The 16389-nt window shown below is 42.3% G+C and overlaps 1 protein-coding gene across 4 annotated transcripts; it reads left to right on the top strand.

Moving 5' to 3' along the window:
* The first annotated feature begins 2512 nt into the window (after window positions 1-2512).
* Window positions 2513-15928, top strand: ZDHHC4 (zDHHC palmitoyltransferase 4). 4 transcript variants are annotated; one of them, XM_022587706.2, is made up of 8 exons: window positions 2513-2550; window positions 3014-3181; window positions 3841-3964; window positions 5142-5215; window positions 5709-5887; window positions 8056-8181; window positions 9893-10137; window positions 15589-15928. In XM_022587706.2, the coding sequence occupies exons 2-8, from the start codon at window positions 3123-3125 to the stop codon at window positions 15877-15879; spliced, it is 1098 nt and encodes a 365-aa protein (XP_022443414.1). In that variant the 5' UTR covers window positions 2513-2550; window positions 3014-3122; the 3' UTR covers window positions 15880-15928. The 4 variants fall into 4 exon arrangements, with proteins under 4 accessions (XP_022443414.1, XP_022443415.1, XP_089751744.1 ...); XM_022587707.3 differs by having other exon boundaries at window positions 2523-2817; XM_089895618.1 differs by having other exon boundaries at window positions 2524-3207.
* The last annotated feature ends 461 nt before the right edge of the window (window positions 15929-16389 follow it).

Here is a 16389-nt window from a genome sequence, read left to right as displayed (position 1 = left end):
AGAGTTACTATAAAGATTAAATGATAAATATTTAAAAATTTTAAACAGAACGGTACCTGGTACCCAGTAGGTGCTACACAAGTGTGTGGTGAGCAAATAAATAAATAAAACGCCATTTAACCCATCAGAATGTACATATTAAAGGAGCTGATCTGGGAATTCCCTGGTGGTCCAGAGTGTTGTGGCCTGGGGTTCAATCCCTGGTCAGGGAACTAAGATCCCACAAGTCTCATGGCAGAGCCAAAAAAACAAAAAAAAACCAGAAGCCGATCTATCAAATGTTGGCAAGGGTTTGGAGAAACAGGCTCTTTCAGACATTTGTAGTGCAAGAGCAATTTAGTATTTATTAAAATTTAAAACGCCTATTTATTCTGTGGCCCAGAAATTCTACTTCCTGTAGCTGTCCTAGAGAAATACACCTACTTGTGTGTAACAAAGTTCATGAAGGTATTTTCACTTCAGCACAGTCTGTAATAGCAAAATGTGAAATTAACCTAAATGTTTAGTAATAGGACCATTATATTAAAGGTCACAAACTGGAGGCCCTTAGGCTAGATTTGTCCTGAAGGTATGTTGTGCTTAGCCTGAATAGTGTTTTAAAATCTTGAATTAGTTGCCAACATTAAAAAATTTGATTTATGTCATAAAAAGCCAGGTTTTCAAATACTCTTAAAACACTGGAATACAAGTTAACAATCCTTTGGTCTGTGTAAATAAATAGCTACTTCTGCTTAGAACAAAACACACCTGCTCCACTTTGTCACTTTACTGATTTGTTACCTGCATATCCCCTGTAGGCACTAGAGTTTGGGACCCTGGCAGATGAGCTATGGCTCAGCTAAACAATGAATTGCACATAATGAGGTAAATACGATATAGCAAATATATACGTATTGGTGTGGAAGGATCACCAAGACATATTTTGGGGGAAGTAAAAGGAAAGCAAGATGTAGAGCCATTGTGTATAAGATAATGCTATTTTGGTAAACAAAAAATTATAAATGTGTATGTACAATCTAGAATGTAAACTATGAAGTTCAGGGATTTTTCTGTTTTATTGCTATGTTCTCAGTGACTAAAATAGTGCCTGGCATATACTGTGTACTCAATACATATTTGTTTAATAAGTACATATGTATAAATGTATAAAAGAGTCGTGGAAGATACACACTAAATAAGTGATTAATCCTGCCGAGGGACTGAGATTTGGGAGGGGTGATGGTCAAGGGAGGTTTCTGGTTTTGTTTTGTATAGTTTGACTCTTTTACAAGGAGAACACAACATTGTATCACTTGCATAAATTTTAAGAAACGAAAGAAAAGCAGTCCAGCGCAAAATACCACAGGTAATCAAACGAAGATCAAAGTTAGGCTCAAATGAAACCATCCAGAGAAAAAAATGAATGGGGTTAAAACTAAAATTCGGCATTTATGAGTGAGGAAAGCTAATTAAAATACTTAACCACCGGCTCAGAATTAACCAGCAGGGTGAGGAGTCAGCTGGAGACACTGATGAAGTCCAGCCACTCTGCATACGTGATGAGGCTCCATCCATAACCACAGTCCTCCCTGGTGGTATCACATTTTCTGATTTTGGGGTTTTGTTTTTCAACTCTGTGTCCACAAGTTCGTGAAGGCCTTTCACACAATGTATCAGAAAGTGCCCAGCTTGGTAAATTTTTTAAGAAGGAAAAAAAAAAAATTAAGCTGTAAGCTGGGTAGGTAGCAAAGACCGCAAAAGAGAAGCGCTTTAATGCCAGCGTTTGGAGATCACAGACATTTCCCCTCAAAAGAAGGATAGGCCCGGCTCAGTTACAGACAGGTTTTCAGAGGCATCGAGAATAGACTGGTCTCAGCTGATTCAGAGGCGTTCAGGGTAAAAGGGACACCCCACAGGGGACTTGTCAATGCTATGTTTGGAAGCAGCTTTTCTCACTCCAGGTTCAACTATCATTAAACAGCCTTCCTTCTTATCCTCTAGGTTTGGAGTCAAATCAATCGTCATGCTCCCAGGGGCAGGATGTTCAGAGGTGTTCTGAGACAGCAGGAGCAAAGACACTAGGACGGTTCAAACAGGTCCCAACGGTGTGATTGGCAGAAAGCAAAGCGAACTCTGTCCACCACTAAGACACAGGGTGTGAGCCCCTAGGCCTGGGCCGCCCGGGGTCCCTGCTCGGCTGGGAGCCGAGCCATGACTGGGCTCTACCCAGGCCGGTGGGCGGCTCGGTCCGCTTCACAACAGCAGCGTCCTCGCCCGCACCAGGCCTGGGACAGTCTCTTTGTAAGATTTCTGGCAACGGCTCTATAAAGTTGGACCTCCCAGTCGTCAGACTTGACCACATTCTGGAGGAGTCAAGGCGGGAAGCGAAAGACTACTCCGAGGGTGCAGAACACGAGCCGCAGCCCCGCCCCACCAGCTGTCCGCACGCACCTCCGCCGGAAGTCGGCCTGGCCGACGGCGTCGCGTGATGACGTCACGGATCCGCCGGAAGTCTGGGGACGCGCTCTAGAGGCGCGGACCAGGTGCGGTGGCGTTAGACTGGTCTCGGCGGTAAGTCCGCCTTCACTGGGCTGTTAGACACCTGGGCTGGCACAGGGCCCTTCGTCTCCCTGTTTGACTCGCCCTTCCCCTTTGTGTATGGAGCTGCAGCCCCACCTCCACCGCTCCCGGCGCATAGATCTTCTGCACCTCCCATCCCCCCAACCCCCGGTTTCGGCTCCCGGGGAAAGCTCCGGCCAGGCCCACCCGCTGGGATCTTCGGACGGAGAGTAACATCGGGAATGCTTTTCTGTTGGGTCCCCAGCGTGGGCTCCTCAGGTATAGGGATAAACACCGAGATCCAAGGCTCCCGGGATATTTCTTCCCAATGAGCTTTTTGTCTAGAAATCTTACAGCCCCGTACATCCTGCGGGGTCTCAACATCCCTTGACTTCCAAATTCTTTTACACAATGTATTCTGCCCCTGACTCCTAGCCTGTCATATTATGTGAGGGTTGAATTGATGTCTTCGCAGCCAGATCCAGCTTCCTAGAGGAGCCATGTCTCCTGCAGCTTTGGGTGCCACCTGTTGTGCCGGGCGCACGCCGCTGAACAAGAGGAGATGCCGTTTGGATTCTCCGTGAATGTTCGGAGGAGGAATGCCAGAGCTGCCGGCTGAAAACTATCCAAACAAAAGAAATATGTAGGCTGGGGACCCTGAATCACTTCGTGAGAATTGCTGCTCTTTGTTTCCTCTGTCTTATCTCGTGAGGAGTTTCTAGTTTGGTTATCTTAATTGGAAGTTCTGCCCAGAACCATATCTGCCAAGGCCAATATTAACCATTTCCAGTTTCTTAATACAGGCCTGTGTATTGACTCTGGTCCCCCTGGGTGATCCCTGATTGTTGTGGTCACTGTCCTGGAGGGATCTTCATAGGACAGCATGCCTGATCCTGGCTGGGGGCCCCTGACTGCCTCTGGTGGATGCTTGTTCCAAGAGCAATGTCAGCAGATTCTTTTGGGTACCTTCATATCAGTGTCATTGTGAACATTTATATTCAGGGGAGTAAAAGACTGATTTATCGTTGTGGGAGGGAAAGGGGATGCATTTTGCATATTCTTCCCCACTTATTTTGGGATTTGCAGGCAGGAGATGCCACAAGGCAGACCACAGTGGTTTGATTAGGAAACTGAAGGGTGACCAGGTGGGAAGCCCCACTGAGAGACAATTTGTGCTTGAAGGATGAAGAATCCTGCTTGGAGTCACTTAGGGAATTGGAGTCACTTAGGGAATTGATGTCTGAGAATATGTGTTGGACTGTATCCCTCAGTAATAGTCACTCTCCTTCTGTTCCTTTGTAGCCCCAGGATGGACTTTCTGGTTCTCTTCTTGTTCTACTTGGCTTTTATGCTGATTGGTGTTGTTACGATCTGCATCTGCTCGAAAACCCATTGCTTTAAAGGCCTGGTCAGAAGAGGAGCACAGGTAACAGTGATGGTTGGAGACCACGGGATTTTGAATACCACCAGTCTAAAAGGCTCACCAGTTTTCTGTCAGAACAAAAAAGAGATGCCATTTTTTATTCGTTCGTTCACTTGTCCTTTCATTTATGGCACTTGCGGTATATTCGAAAGTCTCTCTCTTTCTGTTTTGTTACTGTTGAAAGTAATCTTTTTTAAACAAATTTATTTAATTTATTTATTTTCCTTTTTTTTTGGGCTGTGTCGGGTCTTAGTTGCAGCACACAGGATCTTTGTTGAGGTATGCGGGATCTCTTCGTTCCGGTGCTTGGGTTTCTTTCTAGTTGCGGCGCTCGGACTTCTCTCTAGTTGTGGTGCGCGGGTTTTCTCTCTCTAGTCGTGGCACGTGAGCTCCAGAGCATGTGGGCTCTGTAGTTTGCAGCACGCAGGCTCTCTCGTTGAGGCTCATGTGCTCAGTAGTTGTGGCACGTGGGCATGTGGAATGTTAGTTCCCCGATCAGGTAATGAACCCGCATCCCCTGCATTGGAAGGTGGATTCTTTACCACTGGACCACCAGGGAAGTCCCAAAAGTAATCTTTTGATGATGCTTTAAGAGAAGATAGCATTCTCAAGGTTGGCTGTTTTTCTCTAGAGTTGATGCCTGTAGTTGGGCATGGATGTGAGCAGTGTCTGCCTGGAGGGGCCTGATGGGTGAAACTGGGGGTAGTGTGAGTAGAAAGCTGAACATCGGGCTGCCCACACTCCTCCAGGGATCAAAGTGAGCAGAATTGGGGTGAGCAGCCTTGGGAAGGGGTTGGCCTGGTGGGGGGACCTGGGCTAATGCTCCGTGATCTGGAGGTGGACTCTGGAACCTAGGATTGAACCCAAGGCAGGGAAAGGCTACATTAACAGTTTACATCAGCATTACCTGATCCAGCCCCTCTGCTCACCTCTCTTTGCCTGAAGACCCTGACTTAGTGCCTTGTTTGGGGTCAGGATGGAAATGGAGGAGTTGACATCATAGGAAGGGCAGCTGAGGGAAGCCCTCCTCTTTATTCTCACTTAAATCTCTTCTCTGCTCACATGCAGAAACATGCCTTAATATCACCAATATTGCTGGCTGAAAGTGAAGCATCTAATTTGTTTAGGAGTGGGGAGAAAGAAAAATGAAACTGAATCTTTCTCTTTTCTTTTGTTTCAGATAATTTCGTATATAATTCCAGAATGCCTTCGGAGAGCCATGCTAAGATTGCTTCATTACCTCTTCCATACACGGTATTTATATTTCAGAGTTTAAGTATTATCTTCTTTTCTGTTTCGATTATTAACTGTTGCTGTCCTCTAGCTCTAGGAGGTTCCTTGTTTGTTTCCAGCGTGATACAGGGAGGGATGCTGCAGGGATCAAGAGTCCTGGGTTCAGAACCTCTACTGACAGATAATCTGCCTTTTATCTCTGGGGTTTTGACATATCAAATTTTAAGTATCAATACTTAAAGAATGGGAAAGTATTGACGTGCGTTTCTGTAGAAAGAAATATATACTGAGACCTCAGTTCCCAACAAAGATGATGATGATAATAGATAACATTTATTGAGTACTTACTATGTGGTAGGCACTAGGTGAAATGTTTCACGTGATTTCTAACGTAATTCTTACTGTTGTCTCAAACCCAAAGGAAGTGGTTGTCCGTTGGTTCACCTCCTGTAGTGTGGTGATTTTTTTCACAGAGAAGCCCCTGTGAACAAGTCATGTACCTGTGTCCTTTCAGAAACCACACCTTTGTTATCCTGCATCTCATCTTGCAAGGAATGGTTTATACTGAATACACCTGGGAAATATTTGGCCTCTGTCAAGAGCTGGAGTTCTCCTTGAATTACCTTCTTCTGCCTTATCTGCTGCTGATTGTAAACCTGTTTTTTTTTGCCCTAAGTTGTGAAACAAACCCTGGTAAGTTGAGGCTCTTAGTATAGAAAATGGTGACAGATCAACTGTCTGTCTCACTGACAGTACTACAAACAAGTAGTGATCCCTCCAAGGGCTTTGCAAAAAATTTGGTATGTAGGGTTTGCATGATCTTTCAGTTTTGAATGTTTTCTAGTTTTATTTTTTTCTTCTTTGTCCCACAGATTATTTAGAACTATTTAAACATTATCACTTAATTGTGTTATATACAGAGCTTGCCGTCTATATGAAACTGTTTCTTTTAAAGTTGTTACTGATATTTGCATTATGCCCAGGCATGTGGTCAGTTTCTGTAAATGATCCATGTGTTCTTGAAAAGAGTATTATATTTTCTAGTCCTTGGGCACAGGCAACCATATAAGTCCATTAGATCAAGATGTTAATTATGTCCAGATTTTTTATATTCATACTAATATTTTTGTTTGATTACTGAGAGAGGTATGTGATCTCATCCTGTTGGTAGATTTGACAGATTTTTTCCTTCACATATTTTGAAGCTATTATGTGTGTGTGTATAATAGTTACATATACTCATATTAGATGTATTCAAGTTTAGAATTAGTATTATCTCTTGAATCTTTTTTCAAAATACAGTGAGCCTCTTTGTTACTAGTAATACTCTTTGCTCTCAAGTCTCCTTTGTCTGATACTCATATTTATTATTACACTGTTTTTAGATATATACTTGCTAGGTATTTTTTTTTCCCATCCACTTATTTTAATAAATTAAATTTATTTATTTATTTATTTTAAATTTTTGGCTGTGTTGGGTCTTCGTTGCTGCGCGCGGGCTTTCTCTAGTTGCGGTGAGCGGGGGCTACTCTTCGCTGTGGTGCACGGGCTTCTCATTGCCGTGGCTTCTCTTGTTGCAGAGCACAGACTTTAGCTGTGCAGGCTCAGTAGTTGTGGTGCACGGGCTTAGTTACTCCGCAGCATGTGGAATCTTCCCGGACCAGGGCTCGAACCCGTGTCTCCTGCATTGGCAGGTGGATTCTTAACCACTGCACCACCAGGGAAGTCCCCATTCCCTTATTTTAATCTTTTCTATCCTTGAAGGACCAAATGTCCATTAATTAATGAACATATAAATAAAACGTGATATACCTATTCAATGGAATGTTATTCAACCATAAGGAGGAATGAAGTACTTATACATCCTATAACATGGGTGAATCTTGGAAGCATTACGCTCAATGAAAGAAGCCAGATACAAAAGACCACATATTGTATGATTCCATTTATATGAAGTATCCAAAAAAGGCAAATCCATAGAGACAGAAAATAGATTAGTGGTTGCCAGGGCTTGTGGGATTAGAGAAATGGAGAATGACTGCTGAAAGGATTTGTTTTTGGGGTGATGAAAATGTTCTAAAGTTGATTGTAGTGGTGGTTGTACAACTCTGTGGCTATAAAAACCACGGAATGGGGGCTTCCCTGTGGGCACAGTGGTTAAGAACCCGCCTGCCAATGCAGGGGACACAGGTTCGAGCTGTGGTCTGGCCCATGTGCCACGGAGAAACTAAGCCTGTGCGCCACAACTACTGAGCCCGCATGCCACGACTACTGAGCCTGCCTGCCACAACTACTGAGCCCGCGTGCCACAACTACTGAGCCCTCACGCCGCAACTACTGAGCCTGCGTGCCACAACTACTGAGCCTCCGCGCCACATCTACTGAGCCCGCATGCCACAACTACTGAGCCCACGCGCCACAACTACTGAGCCCGCACGCCACAACTACTGAGCCCGCGTGCCACAACTACTGAGCCCGTGCACCACAACTACTGAAGCCCACGCACCTAGAGCCTGTGCTCTGCTACAAGAGAAGCCACCGCAATGAGAAGCCCCCGCACCTCAACGAAGAGTAGCCCCTGCTCACCACAACTGGAGAAAGCCCGTGTGCAGCAATGAAGACCCAATGCAGCCAAAAATAAATAAGAAATAAGTTAATTAATTAAGAAAAAAAACATTGGATGGTACACTTTAAATGGGTGAATTGGGTTTATGAACTATATCTCAAAGCTGTTAATTTAAAAAATAAATTATTTGGAATATTAAATACAGCAGTTTTAGTTGTGCTTTGCCAGGACAGATTGTGTGAACATCTGGTCCACTGTATTGCTCGAAACTGACACTTGTCCTTCCTTTTTTCAGGTACCATAACAAAAGCAAATGAATTACTCTTTCTTCAAGTTTATGAATTTGATGAAGGGATGTTCCCAAAGAACGTGAGGTGTTCTACTTGTGATTTAAGGAAACCAGCGCGATCCAAGCACTGCAGTAAGTCTGGCTCTGGCCCCTCCAGCTCTGCCCTCGCACAGCGGACAAGTGGGCTTCACCTGTAAGGGAATGTTGCATAAATCTAGAAGCAGGGCCATTTGACCTCCAGACATGAGGCGGCCTCTGTCGGTAGGGGATAGTTAGATAGTGGTTTCTTTGAGATACCTAGAGGTGAGGTCTTGTGTTCTCCTGTAGTGGGTAACCTTCAGCTCTGGGCAAAACAGCCCTTCCTTTGCCACATGGCAGTGCTTGCTGCTCAAGAGATGTTTCTGTAGGATGTTGTGTTTGCAGACTTCAGTCCTGGCAGAGCCTACTCTTCTGGGCAGTGGCCAAGATTCTAGATTAGTGCTGTCCAACAAAAATATAATGTGAGCCACCGATGTGATTTAAAATTTTCTAGTAGCCATGTTGCAAAAGTAAAAATAAATGAGAAAAATTTATTTTAATTATATGTCACTTAAGGTATCTAAAATACCATTTTGACATGTAATCAGTATAAAAATATCATTCGTGGATTTTTTTTATATTCTGTTTTCATACTAATTCCTTGCAATTCCGTGTTTTTTACATTTACAGTACATCTCAATCAATAGATACTAAATTTTTTTTTTTCTGGTACGCGGGCCTCTCACTGTTGTGGTCTTTCCCGCTGCGGAGCACAGGCTCCAGACGCGCAGACTCAGCGGCCATGGCTCACGGGCCTAGCTGCTCCGCGGCATGTGGAATCTTCCCGGTCTGGGGCACGAACCCGTGTCCCCTGCCTCAGCAGGTAGACTCTCAACCACTGCACCACCAGGGAAACCTGACACTAAATTTTTATTGGAAATTCTTGATCTGTATTTAGATTTCATAAAACTTACAGTTGAAAGAGCTGATTCACATACCGAAGCTATTCTAGACATTCTTAAAAGTTTTCAATGACTGAATCAGTACCAAAACATCATTTTTCTTGGGACTTCCCTGGTGGCACAGTGGTTAAGAATCCGCCTGCCAATGCAGGGGATACGGGTTCGAGCCCTGGTCCAGAAAGATCCCACATGCCGCAGAGCAGCTAAGCCCGTGTGCCACAACTACTGAAGCCCACACGCCTAGAGCCCATTCTCTGCAACAAGAGAAGCCATAGCAATGAGAAGCCCGCGCACCGCAACGAAGAGTAGCCCCCACTCACCGCTGCTAGAGAAAGCCCGTGCACAGCAACGAAGACCCAACGCAGCCAAAATAAATAAACCAGCATTTTTCTTTAATATCCATATCTATATTGACATAATGGTTCGTCTTTATCAGAAGAATTGATTTGACTTTAAAGCAAAAGCATCAGTTTTAAAATTATGTCTGTCCAAGTTAATAAGTTCACTAATTATCACTATAAGTTCACTAAAATTATGTCTGTCCAAGTTAATAAGTTCAGCATTATTCACATTGATCTCAAAGGAGCAATGCATAATTGAAAAACAACTGTGAATTTATCAATATCAACAAAGTATTCTTTCAAGTTTCTCTTGTAGCCACATTTCAAGTGCTCATTACTCACATGTGGCTACTGTATTGGCTACTGTATTGTCCCCTTCGGTTCTGAAAGCTTGGTGACAGCAGCTGCCATTGACACTACCAGCTCATACTGCTAGTGTCAGTGTGTGAAACTCTCAGTAGGAGTGCACGGTGTCATTATCAAGGATCAACGCAGGGTTGTGGCTCCCCCATTTCTGTGCAGGTGTGTGCAACCGGTGTGTGCACCGCTTTGACCATCACTGTGTGTGGGTGAACAACTGCATCGGGGCCTGGAACATCAGGTACTTCCTCTTCTACCTCTTGACATTGACGGCCTCGGCTGCCACCATGGCTGTGGTGAGCACTGTGTTTCTAGTCCAGCTGGTGATGGTGTCGGACTTGTACCTGGAGACTTACATCAATGACTTTGGACACTTGCAGGTGGTTGACACTGTCTTTGTTGTTCAGGTAACTAATATTCAGGTAATTATGTTGTGGGCTGTATGTTTCTGACTTAAGGTTTAAAAATTGGAAAAAGGGCATTTGTTTTCTGAGTCAAAACGTGAAGGCATTCCTTTTTTAAAAAATTGATATATAATTTTTAAAAATCAATATATAATTCACACACCGTAAAATTCACCCTTTTAAAGTATACAGTTCAGTGGTTTTAGTATATTCACAGAACCACAGAACCGTCACCACAATCTAATTTCAGAACACCTCATCATCTGGAAAAGGAATTCTTGTCTATTAGCAGTCACTCCCCATTCCCTTTCTCCCCAGACCCAGGCAGCCACCAGTTTACTTTCTGTCTTTATGGGTTCGCCTTTTCCGGTCATTTCACATAAATGGAATCATACAATATGTAGCCTTTTGAGCTGGTTTCTTTCACTTAGCATAATATGTTCAAAGCTCATTCATGTTGTAGCATGAATCAGTGCTTCATTCCTTTTTGTGGCTAAATAACATTCTGTTGTAATCATTTGAGGAACCACCACACTGATTTCCAAAACATTTGCATCATTTACATTCCCACCAGCAATCTATGAAGGTTCCAATTTCTCCACATTCTTAACAATACTTGTTATTATCTTTTTTTTAATTATAGCCATATAGTGGGTATGAAGTGATACCTTACTGTGGTTTGATTTGCATTTACCCTAATGACTAATGATATTGAGCATCTTTTCATGTGCTTATTGCCCATTAGTATATCTTCTTTGGAGAAGAAAGTTTAAGGGAGAAGCAGCTCATTTTTATTTGGGTTGTCTTTTATTCTTGTGTTGCAAGAGTTCTTTTTTGTATTCTGGACACTTGACTCTTATCAGATACAGGATGTGCAAATATTTTCTCCCATTCTGTTGGTTGTCTTTTCACTTTTTTGGTAGTTTTATTTGAAGCACAGAAGTTTTAAATTTTGATGTTCAATTTATTTTTTCTTTCGTTGCTTTTGCTGTAGTGTCATAGCTAAGAAATCATTGCTTAACCCAAGATCATGAAGATTTACACTTAAATATTCTTTAAAGTATTTTATAATTTTAGCTCTTACATTTAGGTCTTTAATCATTTTGAGTTAATTATTATTATTTTTTTTTTTGCGGTACGCGGGCCTCTCACTGTTGTGGCCTCTCCCGTTGCGGAGCACAGGCTCCGGACGCACAGGCTCAGCGGCCATGGCTCACGGGCCCAGCCGCTCCGCGGCATGTGGGATCCTCCCGGACCGGGGCACGAACCCGTGTCCCCTGCATCAGCAGGTGGACTCTCAACCACTGCGCCACCAGGGAAGCCCCAATTTTATTCTTTAGTTTGTGGATATCCAGTTGTTCCAGCATCATTTATTTATTTATTTATTTATTTATTTATTTATATTTTTGGCTGCGTTGGGTCTTCGTTGCTGCACACGGGCTTTCTTTATTTGCAGCAAGCGAGGGCTACTCTTTGTTGTGGTGCACAGGCTTCTCATTGCGCTGGCTTCTCGTTGCAGAGCATGGGCTCTAGGTGCATGAGCTTAGTTGCTCCACGGCATGTGGGATCTTCCCAGACCAGGGCTCGAACCCGTGTCCCTTGCGTTGGCAGGTGGACTCTTAACCACTGTGCCACCAGGGTAGTCCCCCAGCATCATTTACTGAAAAGACTATTCTTTGCCCAGTAATTTACCATAATGTAAAAGTCAAAGCCATTCTTTAAAAACTCATTTGATTGCTAAAAGATTTCTATTTCATTTATGGGAAATGGCTTACGAGCAGTCTTTTTTTAGGTAACTGCCTAATTCTCCTTGAGTGTTTTTTTCCTTTTGTTTCAAAGAAAATAAAATGAGCAAGTGGGACGTATTAAATGAATGCAAGGTTGGTTCAATATTGGGAAATTGATTAGTATCTTATACAGCATTATTAAGTATTAGGAACAATGATACTATTTCTCTAGATGCTGAAAAGCCTGTCAAAAAATTCAATACCTATTACAATAAAAGCACTTAGAAAATAGGAATTGAAGGATATTGTCTTAATATGATAAAATACACACATAGTCCTAAAGCCTGCATCTTTCTTTTTAACTCTTATTTTAAAATAATGATAGATTTACAGGAGGTTACAGGAATCCTGTGCACCCCTGAGCTCCTCTCCCCATGCCAGAATCCCTATGCAACCACAGCACAAAAGCAAGAAATTGACATTGGCACAGTCCACAGTGTCAGTTATATATGTGTTCGTTTGTGTTGTGTGTGTAGCTCTGTGCAGTTTGTCACATGTGTAGCTTTGCGTAATTGCCACCACAACTAAGGTGCTCTTCTGTCCATCACCACAGACTCCCTGTGTTATCCCTGATACCCACATCCTCCTCCCCACCTCCCTAATGCCCGGCCACCACTCATCTGTTTTCTATCTTTGTTATTATGTTATTTATAGTTACATACATGGAATCCTACAGTAGCATTTTGTGATTGGTTTTTTTCACTCAGCACAGTTTCCTTGAGATTCATCCTAGTGGTTGCATGTATCAGTAGTTCATTCCTTCTTACTGCCGTATAGTTTTCCGTGGTGAGAATGGATCACAGTTTGTTTAATGAGTTAGGCTTTGAATGACATTTGGGTAATTTCCAGTGTTTGGCTATCACTAACGAGGCTGCTATGAACATTGGTTTAGAAGCTGCTGTGTGAAAAGAAGTCTTCAGTGTGATTGTTGGGTTGTATGGTAAGTCCATTTTAAGTTTTGAAAAGGAGAACCACACTGTTTTGCAGAGTGCTTGTACCTTTCTACATTCTCTTCCCCAGGGACGGGGGAGTAAGTGGTTTCTCTGCATCTTTGCCAGGTTTATCATTATCGCTGATTTTCACTTCAGCTGTTCTCATAGGTATGTCATGATACCTCCTTGTTGTTTTAACCTTGAGTAGTTTTTATTCTCAAGTTTTTTCCCAATTATGTAAATTTGTAATCATACTGAAAAGTTAAAAGAATAACAGAGTGACTACCCATATACCTTCCACCTAGATTTTAAAATTGTTAACATTTTAATCTGTTTTCTTTCTATACGTGTGTATATATTTCTCCGTATTATTAGAAATAAGTTGGAGACGATGTTGCTTCACCCCTAAATACCTGAGCATGCATTTTTTCAGAGTGTCAACATTCTCATAGGTATCTACAATTCTATTATCCAATGTAAGAAAAGTAATAATAAATCTATATACTCTCTAGTCCATATTCAGATTTCCCCGTTGTTTCAAATATGTCTTTTATAGCTCTTCTACCTCCTTGAACCAGATTCCATTTTATAGTTATGCATTACATTTGAATATTATGTCCTTTTATTCTAAAACAATGCCCCTGCTTTTTTTTCATTAAATTGACGTTTAGTAGTCTAGTTATCTTTTAAAATGTCCCATGTTCTAGATTTTTCTTTTCCTAATTGTCATCTAATTTTTCTCTCTCTTTATATTAGTGTAAACTGGAAGTTAGTTCTAGAGCCTTGATTAGATTCAAGTTAAATGTTTTTGGCAAAAATGCTTCCTAGGTAGGGATGTGTATTTCATAGCGCATCCCATCAGGTGACATAGGAGCAGTGAAGCCCAGGCTGATTCATTGGTTTACGGAGGTGACCACCAGTTCCCTCCACTCGTGAAGTGCATTTTCCCCTTTGCAATGGGTAATCTTGTGTATATGGTTTTGTTTTTGTATTTAGGACTTTCTTTAGGATAGATTGCCAACAACATAAATACTGGGTCAAAGACTGACAACATTTATAAGTCTTCCGATATTTATATATGTTGTCAAATTGCTCTTTAAAACCTGTGGTTAGAGCAGTGTTAAGTGTTCCTTTCACTGCACAAGAGCAGGCATTGATGATGCCTGGGATGGGAAGTGCTTCTAGTTTGACAGAATATGGTTTACCCTTTTTTACAAATTACATTTCTTTCATTACTTTTGATTACTTTCCTTGTCTGTCAGTCATTGGTATATCTTTTTTTGTGAATTCTGCCCTTTAATTGTTTACCTATTTGGTATTAGAATAACTTTTGATTTGAGGTCTTTGGATAATAATGGTAGTTCATTCTTGTTATATTTGTTTTCTGTTTGTGTGTCTCATTTTTTGTTGTTTAAAAAGCTTTAGACATTCTTCCTCATCGAATCTGTCTCTTTTCTTTGTAACTTCAGTTAGCAAGTCTCACCCATCGGGAGTTTTGATGGAGTTTTGATAAGTATCTACTTCTTTTCTGCTAACTTTCAAAAATATTGAACTCTTTCAGAATTATTTGTCTATCATAAAAACGAACTTATACAAATTCAAGTAGTCCAGAACTTTTAGGGGTCGGGGGAGGTGGGAGAAATAAGTGAAGGTAGTTATTCCAGTTGAAAGATGAATAAGTCCTGGGAATGTAACGTACAGCATGGTGACTGTAATTAACAATACTGTATTGTACATTTGAAAGTTGCCAGGAGAGTAGCTCATAAAGGTTCTCAACACACACACACAAATTGTAACTGTGAGGTGACAGATGTGTTAACTAACGTTATTGTAATCATTTCATTATATAATATATATAATCATTATGTTGTATATTACATGCACCTTAAACTTTCATAATGTTACATGCCAATTATATCTCTACAAAGCCGGGGGGGGGGGGAGAAGAAAATTTAAAACATCTTGGACAAAAATAAAATATAAACTGGGAATTATTCCCCTCCCCTCCCAACAGTTTCATTCTCCAGAGACAACCACTTTTATAGTTTGGTGTACATTTCAGGCTTTTTCTCTATGTTTATTTATATGGCCATACACTTTCATGGAGTTAGTTTTGTTTTTACACAAATAGGATTCCATTGTGATTTTTGCATTTTGTCTTTCTTGTTGGGCAATATATTACCAACATCTTTTCCAAATTAGTACATAGACACTGACCTAATTTGAAGGCTCCTTGTTGTTCCATAGTATGACTATCCCAGAGTTTTACTCTTCCTCCTGGATGGACATTTAACTTGTTTCTTTTGGGAAGAGGGGCTATTAAAATCAGTGCTACAGTGAATACCCTTGTACATGTATTTCTGTGGTCGTATTGTTTTCAGAGAGAGATTGATCTCTTCTGTCCGTCTGGACTTTATGTTGATGCATGAACTAAGATCTACATCCATTTCTCTGTTTATTTTCTGAATAGCTAACTGGCATCATCTCCTGAGTGTCCTTCCCCTTTTCCTTCAATGCACACACTTAATTTATCCCATATGAAATTCTTCCTGGGAGGTTTGTCAGTGCTGTTTTTGGTTCTGATTTTGTGTTCAGTGGGTCAGATGTGTATGGAGGTGGGGGAGCTGGGAAGGCAGTTCTGAAGTGTATATGGACGTGACCATGGCCGGTGGTTCCTGACCCCGACTCGTGTCACAGCCTAGCTGCCTAACGTGCTGCTTCTTTTTTGCCCCCAGTACCTGTTCCTGACCTTCCCGAGGATTGTCTTCCTGTTGGGCTTTGTTGTGGTGCTGAGCTTCCTCCTGGGGAGCTACCTGTGCTTCTGTCTGTACCTGGCCGCTACCAACCAGACCACTAACGAGTGGTACAGAGGTGCCCGAGCCTGGTGCCAGCATTGCCCCCACGTGGCCTGGCCCCCGTCAGCAGAGCCCCAGGTTTACCGGAACATTCACTCCCGTGGGCTTTGGAGCAACCTTCGCGAGATCTTTCTCCCTGCTGTTGCACATTATGAGAGAAAGAAGAAATAAGAATGGGAAGAGTGTTACTGCCTTTTAAATATAGTTATGTTTATTTATACATATGGATACTTTCTTCTTTTTTAAAAAATTTTTATTTATTTATCTGGCTGCGTTGGGTCTTCGTTACTGCACGTGGGCTTTCTCTAGTTGTGTCGAGCGGTGGCTTCTCGTATTGCGGAGCACGGGCTCTAGGCGCGCGGGCTTCAGTAGTTGCGGTCATGGGCTCTAGAGCGCAGGCTCAGTACTTGTGGCGCACGGGCTTAGTTGCTCCGTGGCATGTGGGATCTTCCCGGACCAGGGCTCGAACCCGTGCCCCCTGCACTGGCAGGCGGATTCTTAACCACTGCGCCACCAGGGAAGTCCTGGATACTTACTTTCTAAGCATTGGTTTATTTCTTTTTTCCCGGTTTCCACTGTGTTTATGAATTGGCTCTCAGTAGCTAAGGAAGGGAAGGGAAAACTAGTGTTTACTGAGTGCCTAAACTTTGCCAGGTGCCATGCTAATAAACCCTGGGGCAG

Source organism: Delphinapterus leucas, chromosome 15, assembly GCF_059928025.1.
Source record: "Delphinapterus leucas isolate spDelLeu-1000000601 "Yukka" chromosome 15, BTC_Dleu_Yukka2, whole genome shotgun sequence".
Taxonomy (NCBI): domain Eukaryota; kingdom Metazoa; phylum Chordata; class Mammalia; order Artiodactyla; family Monodontidae; genus Delphinapterus; species Delphinapterus leucas.
Note: the sequence above shows the minus strand (reverse complement) of the source record. Positions and strands in the feature narration are given on the sequence as shown.